General features: G+C 38.4%; 1 protein-coding gene across 1 annotated transcript in view; it reads right to left on the minus strand.

Moving 5' to 3' along the window:
- The window catches only part of sel1l (SEL1L adaptor subunit of SYVN1 ubiquitin ligase), a 37928-nt gene extending 12643 nt beyond the window's left edge, over positions 1-25285 (minus strand). The window contains exons 1-12 of the mRNA XM_003214422.4: positions 24973-25285; positions 12347-12384; positions 11301-11523; positions 9208-9375; positions 8078-8183; positions 7191-7353; positions 6184-6237; positions 6021-6080; positions 5395-5476; positions 3441-3595; positions 1969-2025; positions 861-929 (exon numbers count right to left, since the gene is read on the minus strand). Of these exons, the coding sequence (XP_003214470.1) occupies positions 861-929; positions 1969-2025; positions 3441-3595; positions 5395-5476; positions 6021-6080; positions 6184-6237; positions 7191-7353; positions 8078-8183; positions 9208-9375; positions 11301-11523; positions 12347-12384; positions 24973-25255 (1458 nt within the window). The 5' untranslated portion in view covers positions 25256-25285. The remainder of the gene's footprint in view (positions 1-860; positions 930-1968; positions 2026-3440; positions 3596-5394; positions 5477-6020; positions 6081-6183; positions 6238-7190; positions 7354-8077; positions 8184-9207; positions 9376-11300; positions 11524-12346; positions 12385-24972) is intronic.
- Between the last annotated feature and the right edge of the window lie 615 nt (positions 25286-25900).

The following is a 25900-nucleotide window of genomic DNA, read 5'->3' on the forward strand; positions in this document are numbered from 1 at the left end:
GTCATATTGTGGAAAGACAAAAGTTTAGATAGAGTGGCCATTCAAGTAATAATCTAAAGGAATCCTTCATGCACAACTAAGTTCATTTATTCTTTAGCACAAATACAGAAATGTTTTACTCACGGCAGTCACCTAATTTAAAAATATGATTAAGGGTTTATGTCCAGATCTAATTTGCAGATAAGTAAAACAAAAGGAAGATTTACATGGAGAGACGCCACTTTTAAAGGGCTTTTGCTCATTATATGCAATATCTGTCATCACTGATGGAACCAGCATGGCGTAGTGGTTTCAGCATTGGATTATGACAGGAGAATAGGGCTTGAATCATGGCTCAGCTATGAAAACCCATTGGGTGACCCTAGGAAAGTCACACACTCTTAGCTTCAAAAAAAACCCTTGTAATAGGTTTGCCTTAGGATCCCCATAAGATGGAAATGCCTTGAAGACACACAACAAATTGGTCAGACAGTCTGTGTGCTGTAGTGGTTTGGGTATCTGATCAGCCCCAGAGGCAGGCAGTGGCAAATGTCTACCCAAATCTTGCCCAAAAAAACCTCTATGACAGGTTTACCATAAGTCAGAGATAAGAACAATAATATCGATCAGAACTGAAAAGTTCACCAACATGTTTTTGCAGTTTCTTCCAAATTAGATTTTCACTGATTTTTTCCATAATCAAAATGAAGACTCAGCTACTCTACAATTAAACAAGTCTTTTAAAACTAAGCTCAAGTGAACTTAAAGGAAACAGCTTTACAGAATGTGTATCTCTTTCCCCACCAGCAGTTAGCCCTGGTCTTCATACTAATAATATTATAACTTCCAAGTGTGCTGCACCCAATATCAGCATATATTACCTTCCCCAAAAATGCCATTGCATGGGAGTTGCCAGCACCTGCTGCTTGACTGAAATATTCAAAAGCTCTCTAGAAGGGAGGGAAAATGATCAGTTAATTCAAGTGAGAACATTTGTCCATTAGCATGTCTCTTATTGTAATGAAATATTTACACATTTTATAAACAAATTACAAATACATATCAAAGAAAAAATGCTAATTATTTTGTTTGTTTTTTAAACAAACTTGATATGCGGGCAATATGGCACTCAATCCATAGCATGCAGCCTGAAAGGCACTTCTATAGCCTTGTCACAGTGAAGAAAGTATGCTTAAGAACTAAGCTTAATTAAGAATCTGAAGCTCCAGAAGCACTGAACAAAATAACTTAAAGACTGCTGGGACCATTATTTAAGCAGGCTCCCTGTAAAATGGAAAAGGAGGGCTTTTCATAAGTAAGAAGTTTAAATGTGAGGGAAATTCAAAAATCTATGCCCCATATTTGATCTGTAATGATATCTTTTGTTCTATTACTTGAGCAACCCAATATCTAGTATTTATTAATAATGCTTATTAAACTGTTATATTTTTGTGAATTACACTGTGAAGATGTTGTGAGGAACTGTCTAAGTGACTAAGTGAAGTGACATTGGAATCTTCTTTAACACAAGTGCATAAATATTTTGACCACCATTCCATTTTGCTTCATGTATATATCCAATCTCTGCTTGACTACATCATTGTCAACTACTAGTTGGTAATTTTAATGATCAACCGTGTTGCTTATTGAGCCAGGTTAGCAAGTTTAACATGTGTTCAGATAAATAACATGGAAAGACGCCAGTTTTAGTTAGATGACTCATCCAAATAAAAGTTGGAACATTTTTTGTGTAGGAACTAAATAAGAGCTTGTGTTTTTACCTTCCTTAACTCAAGGTTCCCATTAAAGGCTTACATTCATTGTGGGTCCCTCATGAACCAATCTTACTACAGTAACTGTACAGATATGGGTTAATAACTGCACAGTGTATTGCAAATTTGTGTTGAGCCTAGTTGCTTTTTAAATGGATACTAATATTTTAATTTCCTAAAACAATTGTATTATTTTGTAATGATAAAAAAAAGAAACCTGATGATTTTGCTCTACTCCTCTTCCTCCATGCAAATGCAATTGCCCGAGTCCAACCTGGAATATTAATTCAAACATTTTTCTATAAAGCCAATCCACCCACGAGACACACAAGAGCAGAATAAACAAACATACAGCAAGAGTATAATGTGCAAATCAAGAGGCCCAGGAAATATTTTAAGGAAGAGAGCAACATGACCTTAATAAACATCGCAATGCGGACACCATCAGCTACCAATAAACTGCTGACACATGAAATAATAATTAAAAACCTGTTCTGAGTACTGTTCAGAATTCACAGAACTATCTTTCACAGAGATGGTAAACCTAGGTCAAATCAAAACGTGCTTCATTCCAGCAGTAGTTTCTCTATTACAGCAGGGAGGAATATTTTCTATCTTCAGGGACCAAACTCCAATGTGGGCTTGTTTATTTTTCCATTTGACTCTTTCCCCATTTCCCCACTTTTGATTTTTCTCTTTCCTTCCTTTTCTCTTTAGTGCTCTTTTTATTATCTCTCACCTTCCAGCAGCTATAGGAGGTTTCATGAGAAAAAGGAAAAAAGGGAGGAATTGGTGTACATGCATGTATGTGCAAATGAAACAGAAACGGCTTTCATTTATTCCTAAAATTTACGTTTTCTACAGAGGAACATTTACTTATGTGAGTCCCAATCTGCAGGTTCATCACCTGTGAGAATCAAATTACAGAAGACAATGTATGATACCCTGGTAAAACATTAAGAATAAACTACAAGATCTTAGCTGCTAGTGGAACACCATCCTTGAAGACAGAAAATGCCTCTTTGACTCTTTTTGATCATTTTTGGTTTGCAGACCACATCACTTTAAAAATGCCTTACTCTTGCACTGTACTAAGTGTTCCGACAATAGGATAAGTAATGAAGTACAAATGAAATTGGGAGGCTTTAGGGCAGGCATGGGCAAATTTGGGCCTTCCAGGTGTTTTCGACTTCAACTCCTACAATTCCTAACAGCCAGTAGGAACTGTGGGAGTTGGGAGTCCAAAAAACCTGGAGGGTCCAAGTTTGCCCATGCTTGCTTTAGGGGCTGCATTATCTTTGGCCATAATTGGCCCCAAAGCTTCCTATAGAGATGAAATACTGTAAAAAAAGGAGGCACATGGACTTTACCCATCTTTTTGTAGCTGTTATACTATCGTTCCCATCATCAGCAACATATTACTATTGAAGAGAATTACATTTTTAATAAATGTCCATTTTAATGAAATAAAGGTTAAGCAGTTTAAGGAAGAAGCTTGAAAAGGGAAAGGTTGGGAGAGAAGAGGAACAGGATGGCAGCCAAAGTTCATTTATTTAGCATGTATAGACAAAACATGCCCAACAGGAGCCTTGGCTACATGTCCTAATACTTTAGATGTTCCTTTATATGCTATCACAAAACCATTTCAAAGAGCAATTTACCATCCTGTCTTGGTAAACTAATCCATACCTGTGCTTGAACATCTCCCTTCTCAGCTAGAAACTGGTAATATTGTATCAAATCTTCCTCTAGCATCCCACTTGCCATTCCTGGATTTTCTACTTCATCTGGCAGGCGAATTCTCTGTACCACTGTGCCTCCTGTCAGAGAGATGTCACTTGCCACTAGTAAGAGAGAAAAAGGAAGGGAAGTATATTCAGCAGTTTGTCCACAAATACAGTAAAACTTCGGTAAACCGAGCTCCAGTTAATCAATTCGCTGGATTATCCGAGGGGCTGCCAGCCCCCCATCTCCTCCCAAAGGAACCCTCACCCCTTGGAAGGAGCCTATGAGTGCCGCTGCCTAGCAGCACTCGGGGGCTGCTTCCCAAGGGGCGAGGATTCGGCCCAGGAAAGTAGGCCACGAGCGCTGCTGCAGCAGTGATTGTGGGCTGCTTCCTCTGGCCTTTCCCTCTCCTTTCGCGAGAAGGAGCTCCTTCACGGGAGAGGCAGGAGGAAGCGGCCTGAGGTTGTGGCCTGTTTCCCTGGGCCCACACGGAGGGAGGAAACTACTCCCTTCGCCTGGCGCTCGGGCCTTTAGAGAAGCGCCAGGCATGTTGCTAAGCAGTGGCATGCCTCGTGCTTCCTTGGGTCCAAGCGCCTGACGGAAGGAGAAGTTTCCTCCCTCCGCTAGGCGCCTGGGCCTACAATTGGATTATCCGATTAATCCGGGCAACCCGAGTTGCGGTCTGCCCGTTTAAATCAGATAAATGGGGTTCTACTGTAATTGCCTGCAAGAAATGACAAATGTGTACATGAACTATTTAGTGTAGATTTTGCATTATATTGCACAGCTCATTACACATAACAAGCTCCCAAGTATATAATCAAAAAGGAGTTTCAATGTATGTGAATTAAACAACAGTACTTAGCATTCTGGGGTACCTCCAGAAACAACCCACAAAGACCTGGCTTACTCCCTGATGTCAGCATAATTACACTTGCATATGTGGATTGTTCATACAGTCATCCAGAGTACAGATGATAATGAAGATGACGATCATGATATTTGTATCCTATTTCCTTTCCTAAAGGAGACTACTTAAGAGCGCAATTCTATGGTTTCAAGGAGGTGTCTCAGGACTGTCAGGATATAATATATTTTGCCATCAAGAGTAAAGAAGTTGGCCTTTGAAGACGGAGACGCAACCCCAGACTTCCACTCACCAGGAGAAATTGCCACATTTTTTTTCATTAGGGTGGAGTTCTGAAGTCAAAGAAGTGGGAATGTGCCAATATGCAGGGAAAGAGTGAATATACAAAATCCACAATGCTCCCCAATAGCTGGCAAATATATCAGTCTTGGAGCTGGAATAGCACATTTTTCACCAACTCGTGACAGAGGAGGGAAAAACTGCCTTCATCTTCCCCTTCTACCAAGAGCTGTAAGTAGTTTAGATACTCTCGGTTATTTCAGTGCTCTCTTAAAGTTCATACAATTGAACCCCAAATCTCTCCACATGCATATCTGCATGTATCAAAAACACACAGTATTTGAAATGGCTCCCAAAAGAACACAGAACTACTAGAAAAATAACAGGACAGTGTATTACTGATCTCAATAAAGAGTACAACTGCAGCACTCTGAGTTAGCTGTAGTCTCTGAACACTTCTGAAATGTTGCATTATGTGGAGTGTATTGTAGTAACCCAAATAGGATATTAATGAATGTGCCACTGTAGTCAGATCTGGTACCTAAAGGAAAAGACAGAATTGGCAACCCAGACTTAATTATACAAGCCCTGCCTGCTACAAAAACATTTAGGTATTTGATATTTTCACTTTCTCAATGATTTCAGTAAATGTAAAAGCAGTGGTGGCGAAGAAGGAAATTGATCAACTTGATGCCAGTAAACAGCTTCTAACAGATTATCTCTAAGGAAATGTGGCCCTCAAAAGTCAAATTAAATATGGTAAAAACATACCATGGTTGGCAACCAGACGATAATGTGTGAGTGCAGATTCACAGCTCTGAAGAACTCCTATTCCAGCCCAGTACCGGTAGCCCTAGAAAGGAGCAAATAATATTATTCATATTACTGAATGACAAAAAAAAATCTGGCACTACACAAAGATAAATCTTGCTGTCTTATAAACAGAACTATTCAAGATGTTGATCCTGAGAAAAGGTGAAAGATATGATCATATTCAAGTATTCTACATCCAGCTTTTATTTCAGTTCAGGAGCTATAAAAGTTACACATCAAACAAAACTGGATCCATACTTTGCTTTCCATGAATATGAAGGCTCTTTTCATTCACATTTTTATCCAGAGCAAGATTATCACTAACTCAAGGATAGGGGTCATACATCCCTCCTGATGTTGGAATACAAGTCTCATCAGCTATGTCCAGCATAGCTAGTGGTGAGAAATGCTCATAGTCCAATACTACCCAAAGGGTCATTTGAACCTCAATCTTGTTGGAAGACTATGAATCACTGCTTTACAGGTTACAATGCCACAGCATAGACTTGTAAGAAAAAGATCAGACTTGAAGATGCACATCTCCAAAACTGATCCTATGTAAGTAGGTTAGGAAATATATTTACCAAAATCATATGGGCTATCAAATTCCCTCCAAGAGCTCCAAAAGTGTAATAAACCAGTGCCTAGAAAAAGAGAGAAAAGCTGGCTAATTAGATTGATTTTATTAGCATAGTTAACAGAAAAACATAAGGAGGGAGAAAAAGCTCAACTAGAATGATATAGTACCTTAGCCTGGCTGGAATCAACACCAAGGCCAGAGGCATAGAGAAAACCAAGGGCCTGAAATGGAAACAGACAACAGAAATCATGTGGCAATTTCATTACTGCTTTAACAACAATTACAACTGTTTTACAATGTTACTATTTTCCTATTTTCCTTTAATTAGTAATAAAGGTGAACTGAAAGTCTTGTTCATGCTTCCTACATAGGTAGCCTAGCCAATACAACAGAACACACTGAAGTGATCAAAGCACTTTCCATGCTTCATAATACTATCTCAAAATCTAATGCAACATGGTACGATACAAGCCACATTTTGTGACAGATGTTTTTGCATTTTAATCAATTCTGCATGGTAGCTGAAAATTATGCCTGCAGTGAGGGCACAAGAGGAAATCCTCATGAAAAAGTGACATTTTTACACATATACTTGCTGGTCTATAAAATCTGGCATAAACCCTACATACTAAGTTTTATTCTGACTCTGAGAAGATACGGTTGGCACCAAAATGTATCTTAGACTATTACATGGAGAAATCAAGGTGGGATGTGACGTTTTAGTGTTCTGATGACTGAATATTCTGAAAATGAAACTTGTAATTTGTACTGGTATTTTCACATTTCAGAGAAACATTAATTAAACCCTATTTCACATTCTGTGAAGGTGTCCATGACCACAAGGCTTACATAAGAAGCTCTGATATTACCTGAAGTCTTTTAGCTAACTTGGCTAAAGGCACAAGTAGCACAATGTGCTAATGTGCATTTTTCCACAAGCAAATTAGTGTAGGAAACAACAAATTAGGAGTGAAGCCTTATATCAGCTAAAACGGGAGGAACCTGTGAGGACATTATCACAGCTCAGTTATAGCAAAAGAAATGTGGCCATTCTTTTAAGAAATAACATAAAAGTATAGCGTATATTAATGAGTAAAAAGCAACACAGGGCAAGCCAAACACAATTATACATTTCATACTTTATTAATAAAAGAGGTTTTTAAAATATACGCACTGTCTGCCCTTTCGGAGAACCTTCTTCAGTCAGTTTCTCAAAGAGTTCTTTAGCGGACTGAATGTTTTGCTTCAGATAGTCCCCGAACAACATCGCATAAGACACTTTTTCCATTGCCTTTGTATGATTCATATCAGCTGCCCTCAGAAGATATTGATAGGCTCTTTAAAAAACACACATGCACTCTCAATTATTATTTTGAGTAAACAGAGAAGACTATCTAGATGAAGTGAAGAGGGGTTCCTTAATGTTACATGCAGTGAAAAAATTATAAAGTATTAGCACAGGGCTACTGGAAATGATGCTCAAGTGAGCTGTTCTTACATGCTATTAATATTTACCTGAAAGGAAGTGTGTCTTGCAGTAGCTTGACAGTATTAAAATTATATTTTTATCACTTATATAGAAGGCATTTATGTATTAGATGAATGAAGCTGCTAGTTCCAGTTCTGGAGGGAACAGAGAATTATAGGCTGAGTATCCCTATCTGGAATTTGAGAATACAAACTACTCCAAAATTGTCTACCTAAGTGGCTGAGATAGTAATACCTTTGCTTACTGGTGGTTCAATGTACATATCACTTTGTTGCATGTTCAAAATTATTAAAACATATTATGTATAAAATTATCACCAGGCTATATGGGTAAGGTGTATATGAAGCATAAATCAGTTTTGTGTTTAGAACTGGTTTCTCATCTCCAAGATAGTTTCTTATGTATATGCATATAAAAGTATTCCAAAGTCTCCAAAATGCATCTGGTGCGAAGCATTTTGGATAAAGTTTACTCAACTTGTACCAGGGCTAACAGTTACAGACATTCTGGATGCTGAATTATTGCTGCATAAAATTGTGACTAAAAACTTTATCTAAAAAAAAGGAACTCACACTTTCTTTTGGGATTTTTTACTACTTTCATTAAGCATTTTCATCCCACTTTGATAAACATCTTCTGCTTCTTGCATTTGTCTTCTCTTATTAGACTGCTCTTCAGCTAATAAAAGAGATACAAAATGAATACTTCATACATTAAGATACTGGTCATACTTTTTCAGGCCAAACATTTTGGTGACTATAAAACATCACACCACCATCTATTTGACACTGTCTGGCTATACCTTAAGAAATTGTCTGCTTTCCTTGTTCTGCAGTAGAGAAGCAAATGCTCAGAAATCAATGAAACCAATCACAAACTGGAAATAGTCGAAATGATAGATAGCTCATTGTTTTGTGGTTAAATGTGGAGAAACACATTTTGTGCATTTTAACAAGTCAGATATAGGGAAAGGGTACTTGATTGGTGAAAGCTATATGGAGTGCTAAGAACCATCAACATTACATCATTAGTATACACAAAACTTTAAACAAAACTGGAGAAAGAAAGAAAACAGCCAGTACATAGTCAGCCACTACATTGGGGACTATTTTAACAGATGGCTGTACCTCAAATAAATAAATGAAGTGTATCTAATACTGAAAGGAGAGAAGACCTATGGCTCTAATTTTGCTCAGCTGGAGATAACTATCAGCCCCCCAAGATGAAACTGGTTGTGGTGAATCAGATGTCTCTGGGAATTCGGCAAGTAAAGCCTGAAGGTAGTTAGCTGCTTTGGGTTTCATTCAAGAGAAAAAAGTGGGAAAATAATAATAATAGCTTCTAAACTTTGTTTATTCTGAGAAACTGGCATCTGGATGTACACTATTATTGAATATGGAAGTTCCTCCAAGAATTTAATGACCTATTAAAGCTAAGTCACAGCAAATATATAATTCCTTAATCTAATGTCTACTGCTATTTCTACTAGAGTTTTAAAACTGTATTATGCTTTTAAAACATGGTATGCCACCTTGGATCCCATGCTGGGAAAAAGGTGGGATATACATTAAATATATGAATCAGATATCATTGTCCTCAATCTCTATTGTTATAAAAACACAAATAAAATTTCTCTAAATACAATTTATAAGGAAATTCCTGGTAGTCTAAGAATTAAGAGTTAGGATCCAGATCTACTTACTCTCACAAAATCCCCACTTTTGATCACTTTTGTAGTCATAGGTTGTTGCACACCAAAGCCTGCTGTCTTCTCTCCCATCTGTAGTACACTCTGAGTACTCCTTCTCCAGGAAAAGGAAAGGGAAGTGGCATGGTTCACCGTCTGCAGTTCCTCCAATAGCTGTCAGAACTAAAAGACAAAAAACACATCTCATCAAACTTTCAGGAATTTAATATAACTTGAAGGATCTGAACAGTATCAAAAATACTGTTTTCCAACTTTTTATATGTTAAACAGAACATGTTGCTGCTTTAAGCTTTTTTCTTCTCAAATGTATGTCTATAGAATATTTCTTTCCCGACAAAACAAATATTAATGTCTAGAAACTGCTGAACGTGTAGTAATTAATCGGATCCATGTAGGAGCAGGCAGGCATTCTGCCAACAGATAGTCATCATGTGAAGTGAGAGAAATACACATGAACCAAGTTGCTTCACCATATCCAGTTGCTGTTGCATAACAATTTGGTCAGACGGAGTTCAGTCAATATACTCACTCCCCCTGCCACATACCACAAATACTGTGTACATACTTCCCATCTATCTATATATATAAAAGAGTGATGGCATCACGGCGACCCACAAAACAACAAAACTACAGGCCCCCCAACCTCGAAATTTGACAACACAACCCATCATCCACGGCTCTAGGTTGATACAACAAAAAGAAAAGAAAAATAAAGTCCTAATTAGAGAGAGAGGAATAATTGCTTTTATCCAATTGCTGCCAGTTAGAAGGCTAAGCTCCTCCAACTTGGTCTCCTAGCAACCCAATAAAAAATAATAAAAAACACTAAAAAATTAATACAATAAAATACTATAATAACAGAAAATAACTTAAAATAACTTAAAATAATACAAGAATAATACAATATAATAAATAAAAAGATAACTTACAATAAAATTAATAAAAAATACAAATAACATCAAATAAAAATTACACAACAATTTTTAACCAATACCACCACCACTTTGCCACAGCAACGCGTGGCCGGGCACAGCTAGTAATTAATATTTGTTTGTGAAAAGCAGTGATGTTCTCAAAAATTTCAAATTACAACTGAGATAGTGTAAACAAAGTAGGCCAAATCTTTTGAAACAGCTACTATTTTAGGCTAGTGAGTCATGAAATGTGATGTTGCAAAGAACCTACCGAACATTGATTATATTGAGGCTGAGTGGGGACATGACAGCCACATTTAAATATTTGAATGGACAAATATCTGCTCTGGAGTCTAGTACTGAGCAACATTTTCAGATTGCAGAGGGGAAAAATAATCTAAACATTAGAAAGAACTTCCAGATGGAAATAGCTGCTCGGCAGTGGAATATGCTGCTACAGCATGTGGTGGAGTCTCCTTCTTTGGAGGTTCTTAAGCAGAAGCTGGATGGTTATCTGTTTGTAGTGTTTTGATTGTTTTTTCATGCATGGAAAAACATGGGGTATGGGCTGGATGCCTTTGGTGTCTCTTCCAACTCTGGAATTCTATGATTTACTAGGATTTTCTTTCCATAAATAAATATATGCTTCTTTTTCTAAGAAAAACAGCTCTAAGTTTTGCTAGCCTTATTCTTATAATCTGTTTTCAAGTGATGAAAGTTACATAAAGTCATCAATTACAGCTGACGTGGCATTAGAAGAGAAGTGAAAATCAGGTGCCACCTGTTGTTTTTTGTGATAACATAGCATGAAACAGGTCCTCTCTTGCTTTGGAGTGTTGCAGTTAGATATATAAATTGTCTTCTTACTGGTTTAGTGATTATAGCTTTTAACCAATATTAATAGTTTCAAAATGATTTGTTGTCCTCTTATGAAACAATTGAGACATTTCAGATTCATGTATTCTTCTTTTACAGGATTGTTGGAGAAAAATTCACACAGGTGAATGGAGGAAGAATGCAGTCTTCTTTCTCATTTCAATAACCATAGTTAACAGAATTATACTACCACTTTTCTAGAAACTGATATTCTCCACATCAGGACCTACAAATCTCATCTACAATTTATGCATATATTTTAAGCTCTACAAGTAAAGAGATCACACACAAAATCACCTGGTTTTTGCACTTCTATCTCTTCCAAACCCTTTAATAAAGTCGATAGTTCCATAGAATCTATCTCCTCCAAAAGCCTTTTCTTCTCTTCCTCTTGGGTCGTGAAACTTTCTCCATCTTCCGTGTGAGTTTCTGGTTCCTCAGAGTCAATGAAGATCTGTCCTGCTACCACTTGGGTTCCTGATGGATGGTCTTTCACTTGTTCTTCAGAAGGCAATGCTGTCTGCAGAAATAGTAGGAAACAAATAAACAAACAGGTCAAGCTTTTAATCACTGTTCAAATCCATGCAATCCCATATATCTAGCAAAACTGGAGTTCTCATTTTAGAATGGAAATAATCAGCGTCAGAAAGTACTTGACTCTGTTTATTTCCATTCAAAAACTCAGGTTATGAAGAGTATTTAGAAATTGTGGATGATTCTTCTCCAAAAAACATGTTCAACCTAGATTCCTTTCTTGGCTTATCATCCACTACTTGAGTTGAGAAGATAAGACTTCTTTGCTAACACATGCACTTCCCCCTGCATCCATGTATTTTAGCCATAAATACAGTCTTCTCTCACTTATTGCTGGGGTTAGGTTTCAGGACCACGCACAATAAGTGAAAATCCATGAAGTAGGGATGCTATATTTACTTTAATATTTATACATTATTTTAGCAGTTATACACTATTTTAAAGTTTATCAATCAATCGTGTGTTGATAAATCGCCTCCTTCTCCTCCCGTTGCCACTTGGGCTCCTTTTCTCTCCGTTCTGCTTCTCCTTCTTCTGTTCCTTAGGCTGTAAATTGTAATTTTTTATGATTTATAATATTTTTTTAGAGTTTATTGAAAAACTGCAAAACAGCAAATCCGCGAAAAGTGAACTGCGAAGTAGTGAGGGAACACTGTATTCCATGTTGAAGAGGATGATGTGAGCTGCAATATAACATGAACAAGAGGATTGTCCTTTGCTCATCCATTTTAGAGTGTTATTAGCAACTGAAAATCTCTTGATATTTCTCGGATGGGAAAAGAGGATCATAAATATGAGAAGATGCTCACCTTTGATTCAAAGGATTCTTCCTGAGGTCCTTCTTCATCTGCAAAATTAAACAAGTATGAATGAATGATATCCAGAGGCATTCACTGTCTCATCTGAATACTTTTAATACTTATCATGTAGTTTTAAGAATATCTGTTATTCTTTTATATTCAAGCCTAGAATGGTCAACATGTTCTTATTTGTTTTGTGGAGGTATCTGAAAATTTTTAGTTAACCGACAGGATCTCTAGAAATGTATTTTAACTTTCTCATATGGCTGACAGCTTCGCAGAAAGGACCACAGGAGGAATTACTTTCTGCTTAGCCTTGATGTATTATGTCTTCCTCTGCAGCCCCAGGTTATAATATTTAAAATAAACGGTTCTTATGAGTGAAACTTGGCTTATGGAGCAATTAATCTGTAAAGATGCACCAAACCTTACTTCTTACTCTCTACTGCCTCTTGAGAAGCTGCTTTAGATGACTGAAGGACTTTCTGGAGCAACAGGTTCAAATTACAGGAAAGGAGATTCCACCTGAACATTAGGAAAAACTTCCTGACCATAAGAGCTGTTCAACAGTGAAACTCGCTGCCTTAGAGTGTGTAGGAGGCTCCTTTAAAACAACAACAACAACAACAACAACAAAAACAAAACAACAGAAGCTAGGTGGCCATTTGTTTGGGGGTGATGTGTTGGGGTGCTTTGATTTTACTTTTCCTGCATGGCAAGGTGTTGGACTAGATGGGCCATGGGATCTCTTCCAACTTATGATTCTATGCTGATGGGTGACATTATTGAATCTGTTCCTGCATTCTTCCAGTGAGGATTTTCACTGAATCTCATTTCTTCTGCGAATGGAAGAAGCCCTTCTATTTGTAGAAGGGGCATTTTGGATCTAACCCGAAGTATCAAATGGCCATCCATCATTAGGATTAAGAGTTCAAATCTCTAATGCAGTTGGTTCTTCCAGATTAAATCCACTGAAGAATTCAGTTTACATATCACAGAGCCCATGCAACACAGTTTTGTTCCCATTTTCATATTTTTTTCTTCTCTTTTCATTGCGTTGTCATTTTTTTTTTTATTTGAACAAGCAGCACAAAAATACAAAGAGCTATATGGCAATCATTTGCTTCAAAACTGTAAGAATGTTTATAACCTGTGAGGAATCACGTATTTAAAGAGAAAAAGAAGAAACTGCAAGATAGATAACCCTGTCAAAGGAAGACACTGAAAGGGATCAAAGGTAAAGAATTGTGTATGGTGAAGCCAGAAGGGCTCCTTAGCAGAGAAAGAAAGTTAAAGAAAAAAAATCACATCATGTTCAAAGACTGTTCAAAGTTAGGCAAAAACGGCACATACAGAATTGCAAAGTCATTCTCAGCAAATTAGTTTTCATAGAGCTTGCTTTCATAAAACTAACTTAGCTGTGAAGATTCTGACTTAGTTTCACTCAGGAAAAGCAACAAACCAAAACTCTGAAACACAAGACATTTAATCCCTGAAGAGATGCAAAAATAGCTTTAAAAAAAAACCCTTTATTATTTTTAGGTCCCTTCTACACTGCCATATAATCCAGTTCAATGCAGAATTTATGAACTAGGAGATGATGCAAACTAAAGCATCTACATTTTTAACAGGTAAGGATTTTTAAAAACCTGACCAATGTTTACAATAACAATATGCTAGCAGTAATATTTTTCTTTCTGTTATGAAGTAATACTATAAATAGTGATTTCAACAGCATTATTATCAAGAAGAGGCACAAAAAGATGGCAGGATCAGGTAATAAAATGATTAACAATGAAAGTATCTGTAAACAAGTTAGCACTACCTTTTTGAACAAAAAACAAAATGCAGAAAAAGGTTTAGTGAGAACCCTCTAAACCATGAGAAAGAATATATTCTTGTTATCTTGAGTGAAGCAGTGTTTCATTTTTGTTGCATCATGTTAACATCTCTCTGAAGCAACAAGCTCTATAGTTGAGTGCAGACAAGCATGTACTGATTGTTAAGAAAATAGATATACTTTCCAAGGCAAAGTATCAAAGGAAAAGGTGATTCTATTTGTTTAGTTGGCTTTTAGCATTTATACATTCTTCCTTTTAAACGGGCAGCCAATCTGTAAAATCAGCCCAGTGACAGGAACATTTCCTTCTTTTTACCATTCCAAACACAAAACTCCTAAATCTTAGAGCAGGCTTTTAAGCTGCTGGTAAGCAATATCTAGAATCTCAGATATAAATATCTATTTATGGTTACCTGAAAGCATACTCTGTTCATCGCAATATGTAAAACAAAATAAGGAAACATGTTAATTATGATTCCCATGCTTAGATAAAGCATAAGGATCACAAGCAACAGTCAGGATTGCTTATCTAAGATGAACATCCAGTGTAATTCTACACTGTAGAATTAATGCAATCACTTTAATTATTATGGCTCAATGCTATGGAGTCATGGTAGCTGTAGTCTGATTTGACACCAGCACTCTTTGGCAGAGAAAGTTAAAACCCTTGTAAAACTATAATTCCAAGATTCCATAGCATTAAGCCATGGCAGTTAAAGGGGTGTCTAACTGCATTAATTCTACAGTGCACCCCAAACTTGGCTGAATTGTAAGTAACACACTTTCCAGGAGGTTACTAATATGGCATTACTTCTATATTGTTTTAAACTAAACCAAGATGAATTGTTATGGTGATAAAGAGAGCTGACATCATAAATACATGATTTGAATGCTATATCTTTTGTTTTGGTATCGAGAAAGAAGCAGTCAGAATCCTTAAAGCATTGTAATGATATATTCTCCAGCTATCAAGCCATTTCGATCGGCAATAGAAATAGGATATAAAATTGAACATGGCCTGTTACTAAGAAGAATGGCTGGAAGGGGAGATAGTTCTTTGGATTCTTTAAAACAAGAATAAGCATATTTCCCCTATGATCACAATAATAAAGTAATCTAATGAACCTTTATTTCAAGTATGCCTAAAGGATTTTTAAAAACATAGAAAATATTTTTCCCCAGAACTTCTGAGCAAGTTTCCAATGCAATTATCTTTACCTATAATAGACTGATACATAAGAAAAATGGACCGTATTTGTCAGCATTTTTTTTTTTACTTAATGTATATTCCAACCTTTCTGATTGGAACCTGGCAGCTCACAAGAGTAAAACAAGTTATTGCTTAAAATTCTGATTATAAAAAAATAACACAATTAATCAAGCTATCGCAGAGCCATCGGTTTGAGTATAAGTCTAAGGCACATGTTCCAACTGCAACTGGTCAAAATTAAGGCTGCAAATACTGAAGGGCCTTTTACTGATATTGACCCATACAAACAATCCAGAGTTCCTGTCTGCCTTAAAGCCAATGATAGAAGTATCCTCTAAGGAGCATGCAAGTTATTCAAACCATCCTGTGGGGCAATTCCACATTTCAGCCCAATTTCACTTCTTTATACAATTTTTTCACAATATATGAATCAGAAAATTCAAAGATTGGAGCATAACTAGAGTCTTTCTTAAATTAAGGTGAGATATTTTCTGGAGACAAGTGAGCACAACAAAATTTTAAACACAATATTTGGTTATATTTATGTTTTTATTTCCATGCCTAAACTGGCTGCTATTTGCTAACTGATACTTTGGTGTGCATTAAAATGCCTATAAGAAAAATTTGGAGCATTACGATTTGAGATTTAAAAATGCCTTTCAGCATCTTGATCACATTTAAGAACAGAGGTAGCATGAAAAACATATATGAAACATATATGGGTAAAACATCTAGTACCCTTGATTTATTCCTCACTTTGCTTCACAACCTGATTATTCTAAAAATACTTCTGGGAAAAATGCAGATGGTTACTGAGGATTAACACATTGCTAATCACATATTTGGATAAGATAATGAACCAAGGGGCTAGTCCTGTCAACACAAAAACTGGACCTGCTGTCCGCAAGATCAGAAACACCCACAAGTTGCACATTTGACCTCAGCTGGGCAAGTCATCAATTTTGCATTTTCTGATTCATATATTGTGAAAAAACTGTATGAAGAAGTGAAATTGGACTGAAATGTGGAATTGCCACACAGGGTGGTTTGGATAACTAGCATGCTCCTTAGAGGGCACTTCTATCATTCGCTGCAAGGCAGACATGAACTTTGGATTGTTAGTAAAAGAAAAGGGGCTTAATGATGAATGGGAATTTCTTAAAAGTGAGATACTGAAGGCACAACTGCAAACAGTGCCAGTAAGGAGAAAAAAATGGGAGACGTATAAAACAACCAGAATAGATGTCCAAAGAACTTTTAACTGAGCTAAGATTTAAAGAGGCATGCACAAGAAATGGAAAAGGGGGGAAATCACCAAAGAAGAATTAAAACAGATAATCAACATATGTAGGAAAAAGGTTCGTAAGTCTAAGGCACAAAATGAACTCAAGCTTGCCAGAGAGTTTAAAACCAAAAAAAAGGGTTATTTAGTTATGTCAGTAGAAAAAGGAAGAAAAAAGAAATGGTAGGACCTCTGCAAGGAGAAGGTGGGGAAATGCTGACAGGGGATAGGGAAAGGCAGAGCAGCTTAACACCTTCTTTTGCCTCAGTCTTCACCCAAAAGGAGATTGGGGTTCAACCTGAACAATAAGAGTGGATGAGGTAATAGGGGAAATGCAACCCAAAATAGGTAAGGAAGTAGTCCAGGTATACCTAACAACTATAAATGAATTCAGGTCTCTCTGGCCAGATGAACTACATTCACGAGTATTGAAGGAACTAGCAGAAGTCATTTCAGAACCACTGACAAGAATCTTTGAGAATTCTAGGAGAACAGGAGAAGTCCCAGTAAACTGGAAGAGGGCAAATGTTGTCCCTGTCTTCAAGAAGGGAAAAAAGAGGACCCAAACAATTACTGTCCAGTCAGCCTGACCTCAATGCCAGAAAAGATTCTGGAGCAGATCATTAAGAAGGCAGTCTGCAATCACTTAGAAGGGAATGATGTGATTACTAAAAGTCAACATGGATTTCTCAAAAACAAGTCATGTGAATCTTATCTCTTTTTTCGATAGTTGCAAGCTTGGTAGATGCAGAGAATGTTGTGGATGTAGCATATCTTGATTTCATTAAGGCCTTCGACAAAGTCCCCCATGACCTTCTTGCCAGCAAACTAGTCAAATGTAAGCTAGGCAATGCTACCATTAAATGGATCTGTAATTGGTTAAGCAATCAAACCCAAAGGGTGCTCACCAATGGTTCCTCTTCATCCTGGAAAGGAGTGACTAGTGGAGTGTCGCAGGGTTCGGTCCTGAGCCCAGTTCTGTTCAACATCTTCATTAATGACTTAAATGAAAGTTTAGGGGGTGTGCTTATCACGTTTGCAAATGACACCAAATTAGGAGGGATAGCTAATACTCCAGAGGACAGGATCAGAATTCAAAATGACCTTAACAGATTAGAGTGCTATGCCAAAAATAACAAAATGAATTTCAACAAGGACAAATGTAAGTTACTACACTTAGGAAGAAAAAATGAAATGCAAAGATACAGGATGGATAATGTCTGGCTTGACAACAGATCATGTGAGAAAGATCTTGGAGCCTTCGTGGTCAACAGGTTGAACATGAGCCAACAGTGTGATGTAGCAGCTAAAAAGGCCAATATGATTTTGAGCTGCTTCAAAAGGAGTACAGTGTCTAGATCGAGTAAAGTCATGGTGCCTTTGTATTCTGCTTTAGTTAGACCTCACCTGGAATACTGTGTCCAATTCTGGGCACCACAGTTCAAAAAAGATATTGACGAGCTGGAAGGTGTCCAGAAAAGGGAGACTAAAATTATTAAAGGTCTGGAGACCATGCACTATGAGAAGAGTCTTAAAGAACTGGGTATGTTTATCCTGCAAAAGAGAAGATTGAGAGGAGACATGATAGCCATGTATAAATGTGAAAGGGTGTCATAAGGAAGAGGGAGCAAACTTGTTTTCTGTTGCCCTTGAAACTAGGACTATTTATTTATTTCTCGCATTTATATCCCGCCCTTCTCACCCGAAGGGACTCAGGGTGGCTTACAACAGTGGCAACAATTAGATGCCCATACAAACCAATATAAAACAGCACTTAAAACAGTTAAAACTATTAAAATACATTATGAATTAAAAATATACATTTCAAACATAAAATCAGATCCGTTCTTCCTCATGCTTTGTCTATAGTTCAGTCCGTGTCATTTTCACCATTTATTGATTAAAAGCCTGGGCACACAGCCATGGTTTTAAGGCTTTTCTGAAGCCCAACAGGGTTGGAATTTGATGCATCTCCCTTGGGAGCAATGGGTTCAAATTACAGGAAAGGAGATTCTACCTATACATTAGGAAGAACTTCCTGACCATACAAGCTGTTTAGCAATTGAACTCTCTGCCTCTGAGTGTGGTGGAAGCTCCTTCCTTAGAAACTTTTAAACAGAGGCTGGATGGCCATCTGTCAGGGATACTTTGAATGTATTTTCCTGCATGGCAGGGGGTTGGACTAGATGGTCCATGTGGTCTGTTTCAACTCCATTATTCTATTATTCTAATTCACCACTTGCATTGGCTTTTCAAGACAACCTTCCTATCATGAAAATGTATAATACAAAAAAAGATCCATTCAGAAAAAGGGAGTAATTTCCCAATGTAAAACTACTAGTAGTAGAACTTATTAATTCATCACTTCCATTTCCACAATATTTCAAGTTGTAATCAGATGCACTGTCCTGGTATACATTTGGAATAGATAAGAACTGGTAGTAACTATAGTCCTAAATGGATATTGGAGTTACAAAGCTATCCAAGTATTTCTAATTTCAATGCAAATCCCCAATCACCTTTTTGAAATCCCTTAGTGCCAAACAATGCTACATCACAGGTAAAGAGCCAGGTTGTCTTAAAAGTAGCTTCAGTCTATCATAAATACAGGATATGTAACCATAACTGCCTGAAGATTACTCTCAAGTGCAATAACTTGTCAAGAGACCCCTTTTAAAGAACTTTGATTCAGAGTGTATGTTTGTGGGTATTGGAACAGAAAGTATATCACTATTTTCTCATTTCTTCTTTAACTAAAGCATAGGAAGAACCTAATCCCAATTCAAAATATTAATAAAAATGTGAAATTTCTCTGCAATTAATTTTTCTTGAATCTACACCTGGGACTTCTCAAAGCTGCCATGGTGAATAATAAGACAAAGTACACCTAAAGCCAACTTCCCTATTTGTTCTATACTTTCAAGGTCAGAGATAAAACATACTACAAACTTTAGAAGAAAAGGTAGTCATTATGTGATTAACGTAATAAAACACCACAATAGTTTCTATCACCACCCTTTGTTTGCTTACCAAACTAATGAAGTGACCTCTAATTTGCCACTCGGGTACAAATATACTTCAGTGAACAAAGTTGATGTGTCATTACATCTTTAGCAGAAAATTTGGCAGCAGAGGCACAAAAAACATGAAAGAATAGCAGTAGATTCCTATAGCTCAAAAAAGCAGTTTTTGTTTCAGGAAATTTTTAATTCTAATAATAATATTAATAATAATAATATGTAAATATAAAATGAAAGAAACAAGTTACATAAACCTTTCCTAAGCAAATAAAAATGTTCATTCATGCATGCTTTGCATGGTACAGACAAATGTCAGAGTTCTGGAAGAAGCAAAGATTACCAGCATTGAAGCAATGATCTCCACCATCAACTTCACTGGACTGGTCACACCGTCCAAATGCCTGATCATTGTCTCCCAAAGTATTTACTATACTCTCAACTCAAGAATGGAAAACGGAATGTTGGTGGACAGGAAAAGAGATTTAAAGATGGACTTAAAGCCAACATTAAAATCTGTGGCATAGACACCGAAAACTGGGAAGCTCTAGCCCTCGAACCTTTTGACTGGAGGTCAGCTGTTACCAACAGTGCTGTGGAATTTGAATAGAAATGAATAGAGGGCAAAAGGACAAAATATGTCAAGAGGAAGGCATATCAAGCCAATCCTTGTCGTGACTGCCTTTCATCTGGAAATCGATGTCCCCACTGCAAAAGAACATGTGGATCAAGAATAGGCCTCTACAGTCACCTATGGACCCACCGCCAAGACTCTACACTTGGAAAGCAATTATACTCGGCCATGAGTGATAGCCTATAATAATGATCCTGACAGGAGCTGCTGTTTATCTTATTTTCACACGGCTGAAGCAGGATCAGCTACAGCAGAATCCCTTTTCTAGCTCAAGCTTCACCACATTGCTTACTGTAGACATGGTGCTATATTGTGGAACTGGCAGTTGATACTTTTCCAGACTTCCTCTGTCATCCTCCCAATTCTAGAGAACATCCAGCTAGAGGATTAATTATTATTATCATTATTTATATCCTGCCTTTTTCCCCATGAGGACTCAAGGCGACTGACATCTATCCACACTAAACAGTTTAAAAAGAGCAATACAAAACTTAAGAAACAATAATAACAGTGTGGTAGAAACAGAATTAAAATATAGCAAATACATTAAAATGGCTTTTAAAACTCATATCCTCCTCAATCCCACCCTCCCTCTCTAGAGCCTCCCCTTACCCTTCCCCAAAAGCCTGTTGGCGAAGAAAGGTCTTGATTTGCTTTCTGAAGGCCAGCAGGGATGGGGCTATTCTGGTTTCTCTTGAGAGGGAGTTCCACAGCCTGGGAGCAGTAACCAAAAAACCAGGATGGGGTATTAAAAAGACTTTTCAAAAAATACCTGCTTTGTCAATTGGTGTATACATATATCAGGAATATCTGGTCTCTGCACTGTTACCTCACTGATCTTTAACCTTCTTTGTTAGGCAAGTCTGTCAAGAATATTTGCAATTGTACTAACTGCTTCAGTTTGATAGGCAGAACCTCAACAAGTATGGCATCTTAGGAATCACACTGTACAATCCAACTACTCTACTCAAAGCACCACAAAGTTATGTAACATGATCTGACAGTGTACTCCATAGAGCAGTGGTTCCCAATCTTTGGGCCTCCAGGTGTTTTGGACTTCAGCTCCCACAGTTCCTAACAGCTGGGATTTCTGGGAGTTGAAGTCTAAAACAGCTGGAGGCCCAAAGATTGGGAATCACTGCCATAGACCAAACAATACTAGACATGAAAGATTTGATATTGATTCCAGAGATGAGGAGCAATCCTTGGTAGTCACTTCTTTCTCATGTAATTGCATGGAAGCTGATCTTAATGTTTCCCAAGATGTGATAACCTGATTGGTACTTCTATTCTGGCATAATGAAATAAAATGTTGATAAGCACTGCTGTATAGTAATAGACCAACTCTATTCTACTTTGGTCAGACCTCATAGAATATTGTGTTCAGTTCTGGGCATTACAATTCAAGAAGGATGCTGACATGCTGGAATGTGTCCAGATAAGGGCGACCAAAATGGTCAAAGGTTTGGAAGCCAAGCCCTATGAGGAAAAGCTTAGGAAACTGGATATGTTTAGCTTGGAGAAGAGAATGTTGAGAGGGGACATAATAGCCATGTTTTAAGAGATGTTATATTGAGGAGGGATTGAGGATTGTTTTTTCCTGCTGTAGAGACTATAATACAGAGCATTAGATCCAAATTACAAGAAAAGAAATTCCACCTAAATTTTGGAAGAACTTCCTGATGGTAAGTGCTGTTGGGCAGTGGAATATGCTGCCTCAGAATCTCTTTGGAGGATTTTAAACAGGTGTGATGGCCATCTGTCAGGAGTGCTTTGAACGGTTTCTGCATGGCATGGTCTATTCCAACCATGATTTTAAAGAATGTAAGCAGTGCCTCTATAGTATCAGACAGTTAGAATCATAGAATAGTAGAGTTGGAAGAGACCTCATCGGCCATCCAGTCCAACCCTCTTGTATAATAATTCACCCCTTTAAAAGCTTACCTGGATCTGAATGAACTCAAGAATATTAGGAAATAAATCTGGTATTTCTGGTTCCCTGGAGTGAGTGCACTATACTAGGCCTCTAAAAGCAAAGATTCCTGCATCCTCATTGCCATCCGTATAACATAGAAAAATAACAAACACATTTCTGCTCTGCTGGTGAAGACATTACAGAGTACCTCAGCTGAATGCCACTCTTTGCAAATCCTAGATTAGCTAATGCTCAGACATTTTCCTTGTAGCTCTGAAAACTGAGATAAAACTATGAATGTGGACCAGCTAGGATGTGGGTGCTATATGTGTAAAGTAGAAAGATCAGCAAATATTCTCTGTGTTTTTAAAGCTTATTGGTACTATTAAATACTCTAGGGTGGATTGCATATTTAAAGTAGCCAGTTAATTTATGACCCTCGACAGGAACAATGGGAACTGCACTCTGTTAATATCTGGAGAACAACACTGTTTCCCCACACTGTTTAGTGCTCACCCACTGGATTAAAAAGCCTGATGAAATGAAACCTGTATTTAATCTTTGTGGATTTTACTTCAGCATTTATTCCCGGTTTATTAAATAAAAGCAAAATAACAATAACAATATATTGCAATACATTCCAGAATATCTAAAATGGATAGTTTGAGCATCCCTTATCCAATATCCAAAATTGTCCACATGGGTGGCCAGAGATATTGAATGACACCTTTGCTTACTGATGATAAAAACTTTCCTTCATGCATGGAATTACTGTGCATAAAATTACCTTTGGGAAATGTGTATAAAGTATGAATGGAACATCTAAGTCACATCTCCAAGGAATATAAATATATACCAAGGTATATCGATTGTAAGTCTGAGGGTAGCGAAGTGTCAAAATAATGCTTTGTATGCCATGCTGAGAGAGGCTTTGGGGCTGAAGAGTGGAATATAATAAATATTCTAAATAAATAAAGGTAACAAATATGTACATGTATGTATAAAAGGTAAAGATTTCCCCTTGACATTAAGTCTGGTCGAATTCAACTCTGGGGGGTGGTGCTCATCTCCATTTCTGAGCTGAAGAGCCGGTGTTGTCCGTAGACACCTCCAAGGTCATGTAGTTGGCACGACTGCATGGAGCGCCATTACCTTCCTGCCAGAGGGATACCTATTCTTCTGCTCACATTTTCATGTTTTCAAATTGCTAGGTTGACAGAAGCTGGGGCTAACAGCGGGAGGTCACCGTGCTCCCTGGATTCAAACCAGCGACCTTTCCGTTAGCAAGTTCAGCAACTCAGTGGTTTAACCCGCTGCGTTACCGGGGCCCCCATACATGTACGTATATGTACATGTAAATAGTCCAAAAAATGTTCAAAATCCAAAATCTTCTAGGTTCGAGCATTTTGAATGAGAGATATTTGATCTGTAATAATAACTTTATTTATATCCCACCCCATCTCCCCACTTGGACTTGGGGCACCTTACAAGGCAACACAGTGCAAAACAAAATATATAAAATACACAAAAATTAACTAAAACTCAGTAGCAGCACCAAGTAACAAAAATTATAGCAAACAGGTATAAATGAAATAACAATAAACACAAAACAGAACTGTAATTAAAAGCAAACTATACAAACCATACAACCCAAAGTGTAATTTCCCAGCCACAAGGCTTTGCTGCTTAGCAGGGAGGAAAAAAGAGCGAAAAATAAGGACATGGAACAAGGCAAGCAACAGTGTTAGGAAACGACAGCTGTAAGATGTCTTTAATTTTTTGCCACAGAAAAGTGGGCAAATTACAATAAAGTTACAGGCTCTGAACGTAACCGACCATACATCCCTGGGAGCATTTACACTGCAGAGTGAACATAGGTTGACACTACTTTAAAGGCCACGACTCCATGCTATGGGATCCTGGGAACTGTAGTTCAGTGGTAGGGAATCATAGAGTTGAAAGAGACCTCATGGGCCATCCAGTCCAACCCCGGCCAAGAAGCAGGAAAATCCCATTCAGAGCACCCCTAACAGATGGCCATCTAGCCTCTGCTTAAAAGCCTCCAAAGAAATAGCCTCCACCACACTCCAAGGCAGAGAGTTCCACTGCTGAACAGCTCTCGCAGTGAGGAAGCTCTTCCTAATGTTCAGGTGAAATCTCCTTTCCTGTAGTTTAAACCATTGTTCCATGTCCTAGTCTCCAGGGCAGCAGAAAACAAGCTTGCTCCTCCTTCCTATGATTTCCCCCCACATATTTATACATGGCCCTCATCATGTCTCTTCTCAGCCTTCTCTTCTGCAGGATCAACATGCCCAGCTCTTTAAGCCGCTCCTCATAGGACTTGTTCTCCAGGCCTTGATCATTTTAGTCGTCCACCTCTGGACACATTCCAGCTTGTCAACAAGCTGAAGGACTTGTAAAACTGCATCTCATATCATCTGTTTATTATGTTGGCTTCCTTTATAGCAGTAACTGAGAATTCAAACCAGTTTTGTTTTAAGCAGGTAGGGGCAAACTTGGGCCCTCCCTCCAGGTGTTTTGGGCTCCAACTCCCACCATTCCTCACAGCCTCAGGCCCTTTCCTTTTCCCCCTCAGCCGCTTAAGCGGCTGAGGGGGAAAAGGAAGGGGCCTGAGGCTGTGAGGAATGGTGGGAGTTGAGGTCCAAAACCCCTGTGGAGGGTCGAACTGCAGGAACCCCTCAGTGACCACAGGCCCACCCGTAACGCCATTACTGACCCGCAGCCGCCAAGCAGACCCCAGCCGCCAGCAAGAGCAGCACCACTGCGGTCAGGGCCCGGGCGGAGAGCCACCGCGGAGAGGCCCGCTTTCCCGGCCGCTCCATCAATCTCCCTGGTGCTGCTTTCTCCCGGCGAAGCGAGGCGACGCTGCGCCCTGACAGGAAGGGCCGCCTGGGTTCGGAAACCCTCGGCCCCGCCCACCGACTCCCCGCCGGGTCAGCCAATCGCGGCGCGGCGCCCCGTCCAATGGCCGCTCGGCGCCGGAGACGCCGCGATCTCATTGGCTGCCGCGTTGTTCCGACATGGCCGCTCGGAATTGGATGGGAAACAACTCGCCTTCCCAATGCTGGGCCGGCGCGTCAGTAGTTTCCCCGCGGCCGATCAGCTGACTAAATGTCATAGGGGCGTGGTATTGTTGCGTAGGGCAAAACAAGACGTCACTTCGGGTTCCTCATCGCAATCGGTAAAATGTCCTACACAAGATGGGCTTGAATTTTTAGTTAGATTTGGTAACATTTGTGACCCTTTCAATTCATTCTAAAAGAAAGGCAGTCCCCCCCCCGCAAATGGAGGATTGTAATGCAGTTGATCCCGAACCAGAATTATAAGACGAAAATCATTGTGACCGTAGCCCTTTGCAGTCGCAGAAATTATCTAGGCAGGCGACACTAACGTATGCGCATGTTGGGATCAGGAGAAAGGACTACATCGCCCAGAAGTCATTGCGAAAAGCAATGTGTCCAGTTGTATTCACTACTTCACTTGTCTTGTGGGGTTTTCATAAGGATTGCTTTAGAACAGATGTTATATTGAAACCACATGCATATAGGCTGAGAATCCCTTATCCATAATAATAATAATAACAACAACAACAACGATGATGATAATAATACGAAATGATAATACAGTAGAGTCACGCTTATCCA

The sequence above is a fragment of the Anolis carolinensis genome, chromosome 1 (assembly GCF_035594765.1).
Source record: "Anolis carolinensis isolate JA03-04 chromosome 1, rAnoCar3.1.pri, whole genome shotgun sequence".
Lineage (NCBI taxonomy): Eukaryota > Metazoa > Chordata > Lepidosauria > Squamata > Dactyloidae > Anolis > Anolis carolinensis.